Below are 19,348 nucleotides of genomic sequence, written 5' to 3'. Positions count from 1 at the left end.
GAAGTTCGACGCTGAGCCTCTGGGTGTGCCGTGCAGGCATTTGACAGGCTTCGTGGTAGTGAACACACACACACACACACACACACACACACACACACACACAGCGTCAGGGAACAAAAACCTGCAGCAGCAAAAGCGACAGCAGAGGGAGCCAGTGGAAGAGCTAGAAAACAGTGTTAGGGGAGCGTCACCCAGCTTGTTGTTCTCTTGAGGGTATCGTATGATTATGTGACACATTTAATATTTTATAGATTATTAAATTTAATAATTCTCCTCTGACATTACAATTTTTAATTCTGTTCTAATTTCAGTCTGTAACTAATTTTTGGAAGTGTCCTAAAACAGTTTATTTATTAGTGTTAACAATGATAAATCCTTATTACTAATAACTGTACTGTTGATTGAGAGCATAATGTGGGCTGAGCACTGTGCCGAACTCTTCACTAACATAACATCTAATCTTCACAAAAGTAATTAATACGGGGCAGGTATTGTTTCTGTTTTGAAGGTGAAGATGAGGTCTTAATTATTTGCTTAAGTCCACACAGCAAGAAGTAATGAAGGCATGTTTGTCTGACACAAAAGCCATGTCCTTTCTATTATACAACCTTGGTTCACGGGACTGGCATTGATGTTCAGTACTTCCTTCCCCCAAGTCACTAGAATCAGTGATTATATTAAATGTGTTTATTTCTCTTAGTCTAGTGATAAGGTTAGTAATTGAATTCACCTTGTCTAAAAAAGGAGAAATGGCCTATATCAGAGAAAATTCAGCTAGAGGAAAATCTTCAAAAAGATTCAGCCCCTAAGTTGATCTTCTAAAGAAAAAGTAAGTGATTGGGATAAATAGGAAAGGACTCTTTTAAAAATGATAGTACCCAGGAAGAAAAATTCCTTAAAACTTTCCTAAACTAGTCCCTTCTGAGTGGCCCAGGTAGCTTATTAAATATTTGCCTCTTATTCAGCAGGTGTTCTAGGGAGAATTTTCTCTAGCAGTAAGTCCCCAGTCTCTTCTGGGGCTGACAGCGCCATAGAATTCCCTGGGGGTCTTGGGGTCACCTGTAAGGGTATAGTCACAAGGTAGGTTTGTCTCCTAAACTGAACTGAGAAATACCTCTGTCTTAAACTGAGAAAGAATTCAGAATCACAAAGAATATTAAAAGCTTAGACCATAGCTAGCTGCTCTAATGATGACAGAACTTCTCTAGGAGAAGAATACTTTGTAAAGATCTTTAAGAATGTATGCCCTTCTCAATTCTTTATGGAGTTAAGCTAGAAATTGAAAACTAAGTTTTCATATAAAAACGAGAAAGGACAGTGCTGTTCATTGTTATTAGTGCCTGCCTGCTGTTGAACCAAATTTGCAGAAGAGGATGCAGTCACGATGTAATGTTGTGTGTATGTTGATGTGCTACAACTTAGGTCTTAACTGTATGGCTTATTGAGATTTGTGGTCTTGACTGTCAATCTTTGTGTACTTTAGAGCGTACTCTCAGAGCCAGTGCCAGTGTTTTATGTAAAACTTTTAGCTTCACCAGCTCTTGTCATATTGCCTAGCACATTTATATTGGATTCTCAAAAAAACTTTTGTTGACTGGCTTGTTGGCTGTCTTTTCACGGTGATTCCAAATATATTTCAACAAAAAATTAACTAATTGCTTTTTGGTAAATATAAAATGACATTAAATCTCTTTTTTATGTGGCAAGTTGCTGAGTTGGTATTTATATGGAAATAGAAATGCATAACTTGTTTTAAGGTTGTAGAGTTAAATTTAGGGCCTGGAATACTCAATATAATAATACTCTTGTCATCCAACAACCACCCAAGCCACCCCTGTTTTTTTGTTACTATTTTTGAGGCTATTTACTAAAATTGGTTTCAAAATTATAATCCCAAGCGTAACACATTTAAAGTTATTTGATACTTGGGAGCAACGACGTTCTCATTAAACTAAGGAAAGTTCCTGAATGTGTGTGAATGGGGAGCGAAAATTCTGATACCACAGTTAATATTCTTTATGTGAATTGTTTTCAATATAGATTTCTTCGAACACTTCACAGTTGGGCGGTGCTGAACCTGTAAAACGCTGTGGAAAGTCTGCACTCTTTCAACTGGCAGAGGCAAGTTCTAAGAATATGTTGTGATAAGATCTGCAGTGATCGAAGTCACAATAAAGTTAATCGTAACGGTGTTCCCTAAACTGTACCATCTCACCTGTGACCATAAAGTGTGTTGTATCTAATTTTCAACAATGAGAGGATTAACCTTTAACTTAAGGAAGTGGACTTTTGCTACGAAAAGTCATTAAGCATTGAAAAAGGTTACCCAGGGAAATTGCAAAATCTTTTTCACAGGTAGTATTTTAAAATAAGGTCAGTTTTCATCTCTTTCAGATTGGTTAAGTAAGTACATCCTAAACCGAGAAGAATGGCCTAGGTCATTTTCCTCTTCTCTGGTTCTCCTGTGATATCTATAAATCCCTAGAAAGCACTACCGTTAAACTAGGTGGTTGATGTTTTAACTTGCGGGTTGTTTTCAGTGAAGAACTCAAAGGATGTGTTCTAAAGTCTGGTTTTATAGCATCTATCAGTTGTACATTTGATGTGACGTGGGTGTAAAATGCTACTACTCCTTTGGCAAAGTAGGAAAGATGCTTTTGTAAAGCCTAAGGAGGACAGAGCCCTCACTTGGCGGGGGATGGTGGGGGGGAGAAGATGCCGGGAGTGGTCATTGCTGGGACAGGTGGCAACAAGGCTTCCTCCACCAAGCTGGACTGATCTGCCCTACTGGGACTTGTGCGAGAAATGGCTTTAGCGCCAGGACACTGTTGTAGCAGTTTTCTCTTTTGGTGAGACAAATCAGGAGGTACAAAATGAGTGACCCAAAATCTCTATATTAAACTTCCTTTTCTCTCTTTTTTCTGGCTTCCTTCCAATGAGTTCCTTCTGAGTTTTTTTGTGATATGGTTCTTTTATAAATTCTTTGAGTTTATTGAACTTCATGGGACAACCTGTCATTTTCTAAATTTTATGGTAACTTGTATCATAAAAATTTAGCAGTTTTAAATATCTTTATTTTTTTTTAAGTTTTATTTTATTTTTTTGGCCACACCTCGTGGCTTGCGGGATCATAGTTCCTCAACCAGGGATCGAACCCGGGCCCCGGCAGTGAAAGTGCTGAGTCCTAACTACTGGACCGTCAGGGAATTCCCCCTAAATATCTTTAAATTAAGCTTTTAAAGTCCAGCCAGATCCAAATTAGGAATATAAAAATAAAAAGGCCTGAAACAGTAAAGTATGTAAATAGTGGGACAAACTAATCCATTTTTGTCTGACATGAAGCTGACATGCTTCTTGTATAAGAGAAATTCAGACTCAAATAGAGGGCTACGAATGACTAGAAAAATTAGGAATGCCACAGGGAATAGTTTTTAAAAGAACTGGGTAAGTCAGTGGCAGAGTACTGTTTCTGATAGAGCTAAAATGATAAAGATCTGGCAATGAGTGTGCCTTTAGAGTTGTAAACGTGTCTTAGTAAACAGGGAGAGTATGAGGTCATAAATTTGTCCAGTATCTTTAAGACTGTATAGATTGTCAAGATAATTTATTTGAAAGAAGTGATAATTTTTCTTAAAGAAGATGAATATGGTCCTTTCTGCGTTTCCAGGGGGATGGGGTATGTACATATATACAGACATATCCATATGGTCCTTTAAATATTAAACAACACTGATTTATAAAACACACTAGCTTTCAGTGTGAATATTTGTTTATTAAATAGTTTTGTATTAGAAATGTATGGACCTTAGAGGTGCTTTGCTGTGGGCGGGGTGCTAGAGCAATGAATCTGTCTTCTCGTTTTCTTTCTTTGGCATAACAGTCACAAAAAAATGGATTCCCCATTAAATCAGAGCTCATTAAAAAGAACACTCTTCAAATTTGTAAGGATGCATCCCAAATATAAAACAGATGCTATGGTTTAACAGATGTTTCAATGCTGGTATCATAATTTAAAGGGGTAAAATGACTGCAATAAGCCTATTCCAATTATAGCAAATCAGCTTATACTCAGACTTAGTTTCTTATAACATCCAAGTAAAAATAATATGCTTTTGATGGAACAGGGTTGGTAAAAAATAATTTACCAAGAAAATCTTCTCACATTATTATTTGTACCACATGAATATGATGCCATAATGCTAATAGAGTGTGTTTTAGAATAACATCCTAAAGCCTTCCCAGTTTATAATTAAACATAAATATGTGCACAATGGATTAATCAGCATCTCTAAATAATCACCAGTAGAAATATGCTTCCTCAGTTATTTTTTATTCCTTGTGTATTTGATGTTCATTTTTTCTTGAACAAAGTATAATATTTAATTATTTTGGGTACCTCTTTAAATATGTATGACAGGATATTGAGGAGGATTTTTCCTGTGGCCCAGAATTGATGCCGTTGTCTGATATCCTAAGGAACAGCTTTAAATTTACTCATTCTAAAGGGAAAGCAGGGCTTCCCTGGTGGCGCAGTGGTTGAGAATCTGCCTGCTAATGCAGGAGACACGGGTTCGAGCCCTGGTCTGGGAAGATCCCACATGCCACGGAGCAGCTGGACCCGTGAGCCACAGCTGCTGAGCCTGCGCGTCTGGAGCCTGTGCCCCGCAACGGGAGGGGCCGCAATAGTGAAAGGCCCGCGCACCGCGATGAAGAGCGGTCCCCGCACCGCGATGAAGAGTGGCCCCCACTTGCCGCAACTAGAGAAAGCCCTCGCACGAACCGAAGACCCAGCACAGCCAAAAATAAATAAATAAATAAATAAATAAATAAAAATAAAGGGAAAGCAATCAACAAGCCACCTTCAGTTTGGGCTAGATTCTTCTCTTGGGATTTATAAAGAGACAGCCTTTTCCAGCTGTCATCCCTTCTACCACTCCAGGGGTTTCCCCTCACGTCCCCACCCTAACCCCATGGGTGGGGCTATCATGGGCTTGGCAGTCATCTGGAATATTGTGGCTTTTCTCCTTGTCCTGTGGAGGAAAGCAGGCAGTGCTTCTTTCCCTTCTTCACCCCTGGCCTCTGTCAAGCAGAGTGAAGACAGCTCTGAGAGAACCCCTGTTAAAGACTAGGGGTCGTACTGCAAGAAGTGTCTTCTCATGTTTTGGCGAGAAGTAAGCAATGTTTTAGACGTTGATTTACTGCGGTGCCCTTCACCTCTCTGACAAGGCCAAAAGAGAACTGGAGGAAGTCAGCAGCAGGGAGAGACTTAGAATAGCCTGATGCACTGTCTTGGCATTGCAAAGATGCATGAGTTTTCCAGGGGCCAAGTAAACAAGTAGAAGGTAGTTCAGCTTGATCAGGCAAGAGGCCACGGAATGGTCGTGGGGAGAGGGCAGGCCTGGGACCATCACATCTCTCACTTGAGGACACTCTGAGGAACTCCCACAAACAGGAGTGATGTTCAGCTTGTTTGCACCAGGACAGCTGTCCTGGTACTAAAATACAAAATACTTCCTATTGTTGGTAAAAAGACTGGGATCCTACCCCATGAGTACCTTTGCAGTAACTCTGCTAGCATCCCAGGTCTCCCCTATCCTTCTAGCGACTGGACAGCACAGCAAGGGGCCTGCAGCACCCTGTTCTAGCCCTGAGACCACATCCTTTCTGATCGCTTAGCACCCCTGCTTGTTAAATATTTTGTATATTGTCTCTGTCCTTGGCATCTCTGTCAAGGTCATTCAGTCTTATGTGGAGTTAGCAGGAACAGACAAAGACATAACCATGCACAGTTGGTTTTACCTGTACCATTCCTTCCTCTGTCCTCTCAACCAGAGGCTATATGTCTTATGAAGGAAGGGCCAGGAACCAGCCCCAGAACTAACCATTCATCCTTCCCAGCTCCATTCTGGTGGGTGGACATGGGAGAAGGAGTGAATGAGGAGCCCTCCCAAAGACAGGATTTGTTGCTTGCAAGAAAACTCTTCTCTTGGAGAGAAGCAAGAAATATTGTAGGCATATATTTATTGCTGTGCCCTACACCCACTTCAGCAGGCAAAAAGAAAATTGGAGGAGGCTGGCAACAGATAGAAGGAGACTTGGATTGGCCTGCACTCTCAGTTTGGGCATTGCAAGGACCGCTCCCCATTTCCCAGCACCCCAAGCCAGGAGATGCTCTGGTGGAAGGGTCTGCTTCAGGCATTTGATTGGCATTTTAAATTGGGTGTTTTTTTTTTTTTTAAATAAATTTATTTATTTATTTATTTTTGGCTGTGTTGGGTCTTCGTTTCTGTGCGAGGGCTCTCTCTAGTTGCGGCAAGCGGGGGCCACTCTTCATCGCGGTGTGCGGGCCTCTCACTGTCGCGGCCTCCCCCGTTGCGGAGCACAGGCTCCAGACGCGCAGGCTCAGCAGCTGTGGCTCACAGGCCCAGTTGCTCCGCGGCATGTGGGATTCTCCCAGACCAGGGCTCAAACCCGTGTCCCCTGCATTGGCAGGCAGACTCTCAACCACTGCGCCACCAGGGAAGCCCTAAATTGGGTGGATTTTTAATAGCTGAAAGTGACCTGAAAATTCTGGAATCTGTTCCAGGTATTTTTCAGGAATCTACTCCAGCTAGGAAGGGAGATTTGGCATTGTGCTGCTGAGGTCAGGAAATTGTAAAAAATACAGTCCTTTATGTTTGAACCTCCATGAGGTTCATACTGTTCAGTTAATCAGTTCATTGGCACAGGTACTATAATGTATTGTGTTTCCTTTCCTTTTGAAATTAATTAGGTCAGGTCACATAAAGAATAGCAAAGCATCCTCCTGGAGATCATTGTGTATTATAATTGCTATAGTTGGAGAGCACACAGAAACATCTTTATCCGTACATTTTAGTAAAGAAAATTCTACACTTAAAGATATCTGTTACTAATATTGCCTAGTACAACAAGTGGAGCAGTTTATTCATTTATTCTAACAAACAGTATTTTTGAGGGCCTACTCCGTGCTGTTAACAGCGAGGTTGTTCAAGCTACCTGCATATGGATGTACATTGAGATAACCTGTGAGCCTTCTTCTGAGATCAGTGGTTTAGGAAGACCTTACCTCGAGATCCAGTTTTGGTGTTTGGAGTGCCATGAGAGGCTGGAGCATAAGCCTAAAAATATTACTATTTGTTTTACTTCTAATTTTTTTATCTGCAAGTAAGTTTTATTATCTAACGTAAGATAATAATGACCGACATTTATTTATTTATTTATTTATTTTTAAGGTTTTTTTTTTTTAAACTTTGGGTTTATTTATTTATTTATTTATTTATGGCTGTGTTGGATCTTCGTTTCTGTGCGAGGGCTTTCTCTAGTTGCGGCAAGTGGGGGCCACTCTTCATCGTGGTGCGCGGGCCTCTCATTATCGCGGCCTCTCTTGTTGCGGAGCACAGGCTCCAGACGCGCAGGCTCAGTAATTGTGGCTTGTGGCTTACGGGCCTAGTTGCTCCGCAGCATGTGGGATCTTCCCAGACCAGGGCTCAAACCCATGTCCCCTGCATTGGCAGGCAGATTCTCAACCACTGCACCACCAGGGAAGCCCTGACCGACATTTATTATCTACTGTGTGCTAGGCACTTTTCTAGGTACTTTATATGTACTCATTGAATTCTCACACCTGTCCTTTGAGGTAAGTACTATTATCATTCCTCTTTTCCACAGTAAGAAACAAAAGGACAGAGAGGTTTTGTGACTTGCCTGAGGTCATGTGGACAAGAAATGTTAGAGCCTCCGTAGAAACCCAGTCAGTCTCTCCACAGCCGGGGCTCTTCGGCACTGTGCTATTCTGTCACCTTGTTTTAGGTGAATATAAAAGACTGTGCAAGTTACTTGTTATAGGAGTTTGCATGTTATAGAAGTCTCTGTGGAAGACAGCCTACTCCTACACATATGTGTATGGCTGAATAAGATGACAGATTGTTCAAGACTGCTGTCAAAGAAATGGAGCTGATATTTCCTTTTTTAAAAGTGATTCTACTTTTGAAACTGCCAAGATACATCCTACACCCTTAAATAAGTAAGTGCCTGTTTGTGAATACACTTTGGAAGATACGGTGAGGACTGTAGGAAATTACAGTGTATGCCTCCTGTTCTCCAGGAACTTATTCTCCAGTTGCAAAGAGATAAAATATAAAAAGTTAAGGGATAAGAAATAAATTAATGGTGCAAGTGGTTTCACAGGAAAGCATGCAATGAAATGAGGAAGTTCAACTTGAGTGATACCAAAGTGAACGTGTAAAACCAGGAAACGGAGAAATTAATATCAACTGGAGTGCTCTGGGGACCCAGCACAGGGGAGAGATCGTGAAGAAAGATGGTTCTTGATGAAGGAGTTGTTGAGGAACAGAGGTTGAAACTAGCATCCTTTGGGCCACATCCAATTTTGTTAAGAGATGCTTTCTTTGGCCCACAATTTGTTGACTTGCATTATATTTTACATTTGAATTAGTGGCTAATATTTTAAAATTATAGATTTCAAATAAATGCGTACTCTGACCTCTCTTGAAAATGTAGAGGGTCTGGAGACACTGGACCAGCCTTTCTGCATGAGAACAATTGGTCAGAGCTGATAAATGGCTGCCCCCTTAGAGAGATGTTTGCTGTACAAATGTCACCATCCTCTCCTTTCCCTACTGAGCCCCGACTCTGAGTCCAACAATCATTGCCAACATCCATTTACACTTGTCCACACCCCTTTATACCTAACCATCCAAACACAGTAGAGACTGTGATTTATGCATAATTCAATGGAGAGATGGGGGAGATAGAGCAAAGAGATAAAGGCAAGCAAACATGAAATAGGTAGATGACAAGTAAATCAGCTGGGCAGAGGGGAGGGCTGTGCTAGGAGATATATGGAAGGTGAAGGTAGAGTGTAGCTGCAAGTCAGAATTGGGAGGGTGTTTAGCGTAAAGCAGAGAAATTTGTACTTGAAAGTAATGAAGGGCGGTTGAAAATTTGGAGCAGGGGTGTGCAGTGGTGAGAGCAGCTCTTGGAGAGACTCACTTGGCAGCTGTGTAGAACAGAGCGGAAAGCCTCTGTGGACGTCTGGGTGTGGGAAGACAAGAACCAGCATCTGGGGAGCTGGCGGTGGGCATGGGAGGCTGCAGGGGATTCAGGTGGATTTGGTGATCGAGTCAATGTGAGAGGTAAAGCAAAGGGGAGTCCGAGACAACTCCAGCTCTGAACCTGAGTGTGGGAAAAGAACGGCTTCCAGAAGTTTACCCTGGTCTTGGAGCCCAACTTCAGGAAACCTGGATGTTTGTGAACCGAGAGGGGGCCCCACAAGTAGAAAAGCAGAGGTGAAAGAGGGGGAAGGGATAACTGAAGAAATCCAATACTGAAAGAGTCAACACGAGGGGACTGCCAGCTAGGTAAACAGTTGAGTTTGGAAAGCAGAAACCCATGTTCCTCTGAGCACAGAAGAAAGAAAGGTAAAAAACAGTCACCCCAGGATTGCTGGATTTGTCTGTGTTGTACTTTTCTTCTTTATCTCAATTTGTGAAACTGATAATCTGTTACGGTGAAGTTGAAGAAAGAGAATGCTGGATCTCTCTAGACATACTCTTCATATATATAAAAAGCAAGATTGTAGATATGGTGGGTCCAAGGGAATTGGAAAAGTTGTCATTAACCCTGTTTATTAAAAAAAGGATGAAGACATTTTCAGAGACCTCAACACCCTAGTTTTTCTTGCGTTCTAATTTGCAAAAAACCCTTATAATTAAAGTCATATGGGTAGGTAAAGATGAATTTATTCTAGTATCTATAAAAATTAAATCTTATGGAAAATTATGTCTCACTTTAAGAAAAGATGTTATGTTAAAATTACAGAAATTCTATACTATACTGAAAAAAGTAGGCAATCCCACCCCCCCCACTACCAATTATAGGTGGTATTTGATTGAGGTATGACTCCAGTCAAGTGTTCTGTTGTGTCCTCATATCATTGATGTGCATTATCCTTTCACCCTACTGTAACCCCCTGAAGCCTAGAACCTCGACATGTAGTTCCCAAGTTCTCAGCTTCACCTGCACTCTTATCGTAAAATTGAATTCTAACACTTAACGATATATTAGAGGGGACCTTTTGTTTGAAAGTGGTGTGTTTCTTTCCTTTTTGTGCTGAGTTGCAAGTCATTTTTAGAAAACTCCTATTCTAAAACTTTTCATTTTATTTCCAATTGCACCAACTTCCTTTTGTAGGAACTGAAATATAGGAATGCACCTAATGACTTCCTTTAACACCTTTTGGGGAGACTTCAGTAAATGGCCTTTTGGAGCAAAGGCCATCCCCACTCCATCTAGTGTCTTCTTCAGAAATGGTATAGTTTCTGAAGAAATAGTGAATAAACATTTAAACCACCATTTCACCTGGCCTAATTGTTTCAGCAAACCAAACAGTAAGCTACTTAATATGCACAGATTTTAGTGCTGAGAGACACTTAGACCACTGTTCTGTGACCAGTTATCTTTTATAATAAAGAAAATTGAATTATCTTAGCAGTGATGCTATTCTTTATTCTCTGAAACCATCAGCCAGTATATTTTTATGGCAAAAACATTCTGGTTCTATTTAATTATGGGAGACATGCACATTCTTGGAAAAACACCACGAAATGCCATCCTAGGGTTATGTCTACACTGTTTTGGCAGATAATAGGCCAGTACAAAATGATTGTAAACACACCTTGGCTGCAAAACATTTGTTTTGTACTAAAAAGCAGAAATTTAGAAATGGAAACTTCTTGATTAATGTCAGTGGGTCTGTTTGCATACTGCCTTGTTTTTAATCTAGCTGGCTCCTTTATAACAGACAAAGACAAAATATAATTAAGAGTGAAATAATATGGTACATTTTGGAACTACTTACCCATTTCTTTGTACCAGTTAAGGGCATCTTCTTCTGTGGTATTACTTGTCATCTAGTGCACGATTAATTATTTTTCACTGGCCATTTCACTCAGTCTTTTAAAGCAGGACACATTAAAGAAATGAATCAATATCTTAACATTTGTAGAAAGGAATACATTTTTAAATGTCTTTAAAGAGATAAAAGCTTGGTGCAGCACAGATTTATTGTGTGTTTAAAGCCACTACCCAATAACAAACCCTGAACCTAAGGTGTGGTCATACCTGAACTGAAAATGACAGCCTCCCTGAACTCAGGGACACAAAAAATAATCCCTCCATTTTATCTCATCCCTTCAGCATCTTTATTGATTTTTTTTTCCTTTGCAATCATTTTGAAGAGGATAGTCTTTTATATGTCTGTCCCACGTGTACATCCAAAGGATCTGGGTTTCAACATAATGATTTTTGTTTTTCTTTTGGGAATGAGTTACATTTCTTCTAGCACATCACTATCAGGCCACTCTGACTACGCGAAACAGTAAGAAACTTCAGTGCAGTTTCGGTTGTCAGAGGTAAAGTTAAAATATTGGTGATTAGTTTTCACTGGTCCTCCTGGGAACCATAACTAAGGACAGTGTGATCACTGGTCTAGGCCAAACAGCAGCATGGTCATAATTAGAATTGTTTTTTATAAACTTGTTAACTCTTTCCTGGTATTAATCAGAATGCATTTTAGATTCATCATTTACCTCGGAATTAATGAACCGTTCAATTCAACACAGTTATCTGTTGAATGCCTTCATTTTTTTTACTAGGATATTCTTGGAGGAGAATACAAAGGTGAACAGGATACATTTTGTGCCCCCACCCCCGGAAGTTACAGTTTTTAAAAATAGAGTAGTTCCTGAGGGAATAGACGATATATATCAAATATTTATGGCCAGCATTTGATTGAAAACATTAACATTTTAACTTCTTTGAATACAGCCATGGGAATTCCATCCAGAAGGTGTCCTGCAGATGATTTTCCGTTCTCACTTTTAAAGAAGGTTATTGTTCAATTTAAGATAATAACAGAAGAATAAATTGTCATTTACTAAGGCATGTTCTGTTTCAAGGCCTGATTAACAACCAGCCCTCTCTCTACTAAGGGCAGGTTGGCTAATTAATAGCAGACATTAATTCTGTGCTTCCCACAGTGCAGTTTTATTCACTTGAGTTCACACTGATTTATGTTCTTTTGTGTCCACTGTGTGCTTCTCTATGTGCACTCCATGCATATGTACATAATGTAGTTTGTATGTGCTTTCCTAGGTCCCACTAAAGTGTTGATACATGGACCCCAAAGTAGATGTGAGTAGATAATGCTTGTACCCAAAAGTAGAACTGAGCTTGATTATATCTTTAATAAGAGTTGCTTCTTGAAAGATAATTGATTTAAGATCTTTCTGAATCTGATTTTGTTGTATATGGTTTTCCCCACGGATATAGAATCATTCAACCCTAGAATGAAAAACTGAAGCAAAGCAGTTAGTCTACCAGGGCTATGATGTCCTGTTAATGACAGTACGAATATTACTACTACTAATAATAGCCAGCACTTATCCTACATGACATTAAGCCCCAAAGGGATGGTTGTCACAATACATTATTCTTGCTCTGTGCTAGACACTATTTTAAGTACTCTACATGTGCAATTCATTGAACCTCACAGTATTCCTAAGGCAAATACTATGTTAACATCCACATTCTGTAGATTGAGAAACAGGCACAGAACGGTTTAGAGAAAAGGAGCTTAATTGGTGGCAGAGTCAGTGTGTTGTCATAGACAATCTCTCTAGAACCCCTGCCTTTTGGAACTGCCTCTCAATATAAAATTTGTTCACATCTCAGAGTGATGGCATCTTCTAAGAGTTACTACATCCATAGCTGTTCCTGGGCTCTGTTTATGTCATGTGAAAATACAGACTATTAATTCCTAGAAACTTTTGAAAATTATTTTTAATCATGTTTGAACTCATAGAAGAGAAGATGAAAACTGGGAATTATTGAAGTCTTCCCCCACCCTCCAAAGTTATTGTCTAATGTGCTTCCCCAGAATCTCTGTACCCTGTATGCTGGCTTATATCCCAGGTGGCTGCAGACTGCCTTTCCTGGGTTCCTGTGTCCCCTGATTTCTAGCTGGGTTCAGCCAGTGGGAGACACTGGCAGATTAGGGGGTGGGAGGAAGAGAGAGGCTGGGATGTGTAGGGAAGGGGTGAGGGGGGGTGGGAGTAAGCAAAGGCATCATCTCGTCCATGTATCCAGCTCCCTCCAGATTGGCCCACCACAGGTCCATCTTCCACCAGGGACCTAGCCCCTGGGCTTCGTAACACTCCTTCCCCCATTTGTCCCTACTGTGCCTTCCTGCTGTTGCTAATCCCTGGGTTACCTCACGACCTGCTGTTTCGGTATCCCAGTTCTTCGTGACCTGTGTAATTAATTTATTCCCTGCATTAAATTCCCTTGGCTAGATAAGCTTTAAGCTGTTTCTGTTTGCGTCGTTACACCCTGACTGGTGCACAAGCCATCCTCATTTTTTATTTTGTATGCTTATAAAATAGGCGAAGAGAATGCTAATGGCATACTGTATCCAGATTTCAGCAAAACTTCTGACGGACAATCTTATGATGTCCTTGTAAACAAAATGGGGGGAGTTTAGACTCGATTATTAAACGTTCTTAGATTGCTGGAGCTTATTAATGTTCAAATCAACCTGATGAAAGGGCTCTAGAGGTTTGCCAGAAGGCTCTGTCCTTGGCCATGACCTACTCAACTTTATTACCACAGATTTAGACGAAGATGTAAAAAGCAACTTTATCAAATGTGTCTATAACACAAAGCTGGAAGGTAATTTAACTCAAATTTTGAAAAGATATACTTTGTAAGGAAAAATGGAAACTCTTGCATCTAGTTACAAAAAGTATAAAGATACAGAATGGGAGAGACCAAGCTTCCCAGCATAGTATGTGGGTAATCCAGGATTTTAATTGACCACAAGCCCAATACAAGCCAGAAGTTTTGACCTGTTTTTTAAAAACAGGTGGGATATCATATATTAACGCATATATGTGGAATCTAGAAAAATGGTATAGATGATCTTATTTGCAAAGCAGGAATAGAGACACAGACATAGAGAACAAATGTATGGATACCAAGGAGGAGGGGAGGTGGGATGAATTGGGAGATTGGGATTGACATATATACACTACTGTGTATAAAATAGGTAACTAATGAGAACCTACTGTATAGCACCGGGAACTCTACCCAATGCTCTGGGGTGACTTCAATGGGAAGGAATCCAAAAAAGAGAGGATATATGTATATGTATAGCTGATTCACTTTACTGTACAGCATAAACTAACACAACATTGTAAAGCAACTATACTCCAGTAAAAATGAATTAAAAATAAAAACAGTGGGGCAAGTTCATCTTTGGTTCTCATTAGAAGATTTGTGTCCTTATCAACTGACAAATAGTTCCACTTTTCATCTAGAGTATTACAGGAAGGCTAGGAACTTAATCTAAGATACTGCTAAATTGAAACATTGTTTTCCAGCCCTTATAAGCTTTATGTCATTTATGAGTTTTATTTGCACACATTTGTTTACTTTTGCCTGGCAACAACCCAGCGGAGAATGTACTGTTACGATCTCTCAGCCTTTATATCCTCATATGGGTTCAGGTATAAGCTACCTGCCTAGCTCACTGTGTGGCCTTAGGCAAGCAAGTATGGTGCTTGCACAGAAACCCAGCTTATTTCAATAAAGTCCATTCCCACTTCAGGGCAGCCATACTGCATCTGGATAAGAGGGACCCAACTTTTGAAAGGTTGGGAAGCCTTTACATATAATGAGCAGTTATTCCAGGGGAAGAGACTCACGGGAACATAAAGTCTATCTTCTGGGATTTAAAAGTCTGTCACATGAGAGAAGGAGTGGATTAATTTAAGTGGCTTCAGGAAACAACCAGGACTGATAGGATTTATAGATTTTTGCTCAATATTTTAAAAATTTCAAACAGCATTGCCCTCTAATATGGTCACTGTCTTTGTGCAAAAAGTTGGATAACTCTCAGGAATTTTATAATATGAATTTCTGTAATGTAATGAATGAATTGTATGTAATGAATTTCTACATTAGGAAGAATGTTAAATTAGATAACATTAGATAATTAGGTAAGTCTAGAGTGACACCCAACTCTGAGAGTTTGATTTGTGTTTGTTTGGGGGTTTGGTTAGTGAGATTTGTGATTTGTAATTATTTGTTTTATTTTTATAGTTTAACTTCCAGCCATGTAATTGTTTTTCTTATAATTTAGAATTAACATGCTCTATTTATGAAAAAACTTTAAGAGCCTGAAACAAGGAAGTAAAGCATGACTAGTGCTCGGGGTAATTACCTTCCCAAGAAATATTATGCTGTTTCCCAGAATATGTCCCCAGAGTGAATGTCTGCATTTGTTCCATTTCATTCCTAGCTGTAGAATCCTATCAGGGGTGATGAGGAGAATTGTTTTGAAATATATTGAAGCTGAGAATAGAGTTTGCAAAGTGTTATTGGGTTTGCTAAGATGAACCTGTGCAAATGCAAACCGTTGGCAAAATCAGTGCCTGTGTGGCAAAGGTCCCTGAAGTGACTTATTAAAGGCCACCACAGCGATAGTGGTTGAAAACTATAAAATTTACCTTGAGGATGCCTTTCTAGCCTTCTTCTAGCATAGTCTCTCTCCCCACCTGGGATAGTTAGATTCATGAAGGACTAGGATAATTGAGAAAGGAAAATAAAAATTTTTCCAAAATTGATACAAAAACAGCAAATCTCCCCTGAGAATAAAGCATGCAGGGAAGATGAAATGTGTCCCAGTGTTTCAGAATTAATTTAACATTTTGCTTTGATCTTTTTTCTGGTTAGGTTTAATAAAGGGAAGTTCTCAGTCTTCATAACTACTTGCTGAGGTCTAAAAGTTAACTTACATGATTTCCTGAAAAAGACAGCTCTGTTGTGAATTCATGATATTACACATCTTCCCTGTGAATGATCCTGAAGGGCTGGGTACTCATCTCATGTTCATTTTTTTAAAAAAACCTTGCACTGTCTGCCTCCTCCCGCCCCTTCTCCAGCTTCTTCCGAGACTTACTAATCATAACATAATTCTCACGGAAGGATTTGAGATGTACTGAAAGTACTAAGGGAAAAAATGAGGTAAAATAGTATCTGATGTTTAATTCAATGTATTATCCATTTAAAAAATGAATTTTATATCTGTTAACAATCTCTGACAACTTGCCATTCCATAAAATGGTGATTTTTCTTTTAAAACAGATCAGTTTCCTACTCATGTACTTGATTTGGGGGGTTCAGCAAGCCCTAATAGTCTTTTTTCCTCTAAATTGACAGTGCAGAGTAGATAAAATGAGTAACGGTTAAGAATTCCTGTGCTGCCGTTGGCTTCATCAGCCTTGTAGTGACTCGTGATGAATCCCTCCGAGGGGCTGGGGGGCTGGGGTGGAAGCTGTCAGGAATCATGGGACAGACCTTATTGATCTTTGCACCTTTAGTGTCCCCCACTGAGCCTAGCACCCGGGAGCCTTACGGGGAGTGTTTATGAATGAAAAGCCAGGTATTGAAAATGAATTTTACAATGAGCTGTAATTTCCTCTTTTAGAAAATAGCTTTTAGATTGCAGTTTCAAGATACATAGTTGCTGGAGAGGAAGATGGCGAGTTTCTCCTTTAATGTCCTATATGTGAAATTTGGGGAGTTTAAAAACTTAACCGAATTGCTCCCAGATGTGTTTTGGTGCTCAAAGTTTTTCAGATTTTAGGGAAAATGATACAGTGTGTGTATCTTACAGTATGCCACTAATTCCCCTAATATATATTCAAATTCATGGAGATTTAATAGCAAAAACATGAATAGTCACATTAAGTCAAATAATAGTTATGGTCAGAATTTGCAGCCAGGTAAGTTTGGATCAGATCAAGTTTGCCATCAAATGGGTTTAAAAAAAAAACAACCACCCCCCACTTATTTTTCAGAGCTTTTGTGATCTTTCAGGTTATCTGTTGGCATCTGTGGACCTATAATGTTTTGTTCATTAACCAAAACCTTCTGTAGTTCTTTAATGAATCATCTTATCATTTCTAATTTTAAGCAGGTAGATAGAAATTGTTGCTATTTCTCTCATTTCCCCAAGAAAAAAGAAAAGGTAAATCTCTGAATAGAGTTTTGGGATGATTTACTAAGCACTGCCATATGTGCATCATCTCACTTAGACCTCACAGGATCCTCTGAGACAACTATTATCATCATTTTTATTTTACAAAGACAACAGAGGAATGAGGACTGAAATGACTCATTCTAGGTGCAGAGTTAGCAAGTAGCAAAATTAAGACTCAAACTCAGGTCTTTCAACTCTAGATCCCATCCTTCTTTTACCAAATCTTGTTTTCAGAGGAAAGCTTCATGAGAAGCTGGAAAGTGAGAATTTGAGTATATGCTCCTCTAGAGTTGAATGAATATATTACAAAGCCTTTTATTAATTTGAATAGTTTAAGTTAGTTTGGCAGAAGTGGACTTGTAAAGTTTGAAGTTTGTTTTGATTATTTTTTAAAAGGATGTAATTTAAAAGATTAAGCTAATTTCAAGTATAGAATAATGTATTTTGGTTGTTCTCTCATGTTTAACTGTTTAGATGTGCCTGGCATCAGAGGGGGTGAAAATGGAAGAATCAAAGCTAATAAAAGCAAAAGAATCAGATGGCGGAAGAATTAAAGAATTGGAGAAGGGAAAGGAAGAAAGAGAAATAAAAATGGAGAAAATAGATGAAGCCAGGTTACAGAAAGAAGCAGAATTTGAAAAATCAGCTAAGGAAAATGTAAGAGATTCTAAGGAATTAAGAAATTTTGAGGAGCTGCGAATGGATGATATAATGGGTATAAAAATGGAAGCTCCCAAAGAAATTAAAAAGGAAGAATTAGAGGAAGATCAAAAATGTAGTCACTTCCCTGATTTTTCTTACTCTGCCAGTAGCAAGATAATAATAAGCGATGTTCCCAGCAGAAAGGATCACATGTGCCATCCTCATGGAATTATGATCATTGAGGATCCCACAGCATTAAGCAAACCAGAAAAGCTAAAAAAGAAAAAGAAGAAAAACAAAATGGATCGACATGGAAATGATAAATCCACACCCAAGAAGACTTGCAAAAAGAGGCAGTCCTCAGAATCTGATATCGAGAGTGTCATGTACACCATTGAAGCTGTTGCAAAGGGAGACTGGGGCATCGAGAAGCTTGGAGAAACCCCTCGCAAGAAGGTCCGCACATCCTCAAGTGGCAAGGGAAGCATTTTGGATGCCAAGCCACCAAAGAAGAAAGTGAAATCAAGAGAGAAGAAGATGTCAAAGGAGAAATCCTCAGACACCACCAAAGAGTCAAGACCTCAAGATTTTATCAGTATTTCTGCCAGCAAGAACATTTCTGGTGAGGTGCCAGAGGGTATAAAAGCAGAACCATTGACCCCTACGGAGGATGCATTACCACCCAGCCTATCGGGACAGGCCAAGCCTGAGGACAGTGACTGTCACAGAAAAATAGAGACTTGTGGCTCCCGGAAATCCGAGAGGTCTTGCAAAGGTGCTCTTTATAAAACCCTGGTGTCTGAGGGTATGCTCACCTCTCTGCGAGCTAATGTTGACAGAGGTGAGTGACTTCTCTAAATCTGAAAAGAACATGGAAACCTAGCAGAATTTCTCCTTTAGACGTATTGAAAAGAACCACAAAAAAGAACAGTATAGTATCAAAATAATATTTTACATTTGTACAATTCTTTACGGTTTATAGATTATATACATTTGCATAATTCTTTACGGTTTATAGATTATATACATTTGTCATTTTACTTATATGTTTTTAGCACCATTAAGGAGAGTTTCTACTCACTTTGCACATAGTTCTCAGAATATAAGTGTTCAAAGTTACTCCAACCGTTTTTTTTTTACTGGTGTTGGCTGGCTTTTTGTTTTGAAGGATCAGTATTGCATGTGTAGAGCTCTTAAGTCTGGTTTTTAAAATTGATGGAAATAATTTTCTGAAACAAGCAGATATGTTTGGCAGAATCTTGACCTGTAGACTCTAGAAGCAAATAACTTATCTAACCCTCCCCACTAGGTAATCAAAACTGTAGTTGAAGTGAAGAGCTCTTTAAAACATAGCAGTATCCAGAAACCAGTTAATATATATACCTTTATTCCATAGAGTGTTTCATATAAATTCATCTATTTTAAAATAATAGTATCTGGCTAGGGGACTACCTGTTGCCAAGCTAAATTCCAACTATAGAGATGTGTGAAAATAGGTCTAACAAGTCCTGAATGAAGATCCTTGAGAGTACATAGTTCTCCAGGGATGTCATTCCAGTAAGT

At 39.4% G+C, this 19,348-nt stretch overlaps 1 protein-coding gene across 8 annotated transcripts in view; it reads left to right on the top strand.

The window, feature by feature from the left end:
* Positions 1-19,348, top strand: part of BBX (BBX high mobility group box domain containing) — a 284,858-nt gene that overhangs the window by 231,508 nt on the left and 34,002 nt on the right. For all 8 annotated transcript variants that reach the window (XM_057545012.1, XM_007187142.3, XM_007187145.3 and 5 more), the window contains 2 exons: positions 2,041-2,121; positions 17,618-18,626. In XM_057545012.1, coding sequence (XP_057400995.1) covers positions 2,041-2,121; positions 17,618-18,626 — 1,090 coding nt within the window. The remainder of the gene's footprint in view (positions 1-2,040; positions 2,122-17,617; positions 18,627-19,348) is intronic.

This window comes from Balaenoptera acutorostrata, chromosome 4 (genome assembly GCF_949987535.1).
Source record: "Balaenoptera acutorostrata chromosome 4, mBalAcu1.1, whole genome shotgun sequence".
Taxonomy (NCBI): Eukaryota; Metazoa; Chordata; class Mammalia; order Artiodactyla; family Balaenopteridae; genus Balaenoptera; species Balaenoptera acutorostrata.
The sequence above is the reverse complement of the archived record's forward strand: the minus strand, read 5'-3'. Positions and strand labels throughout refer to the sequence as shown.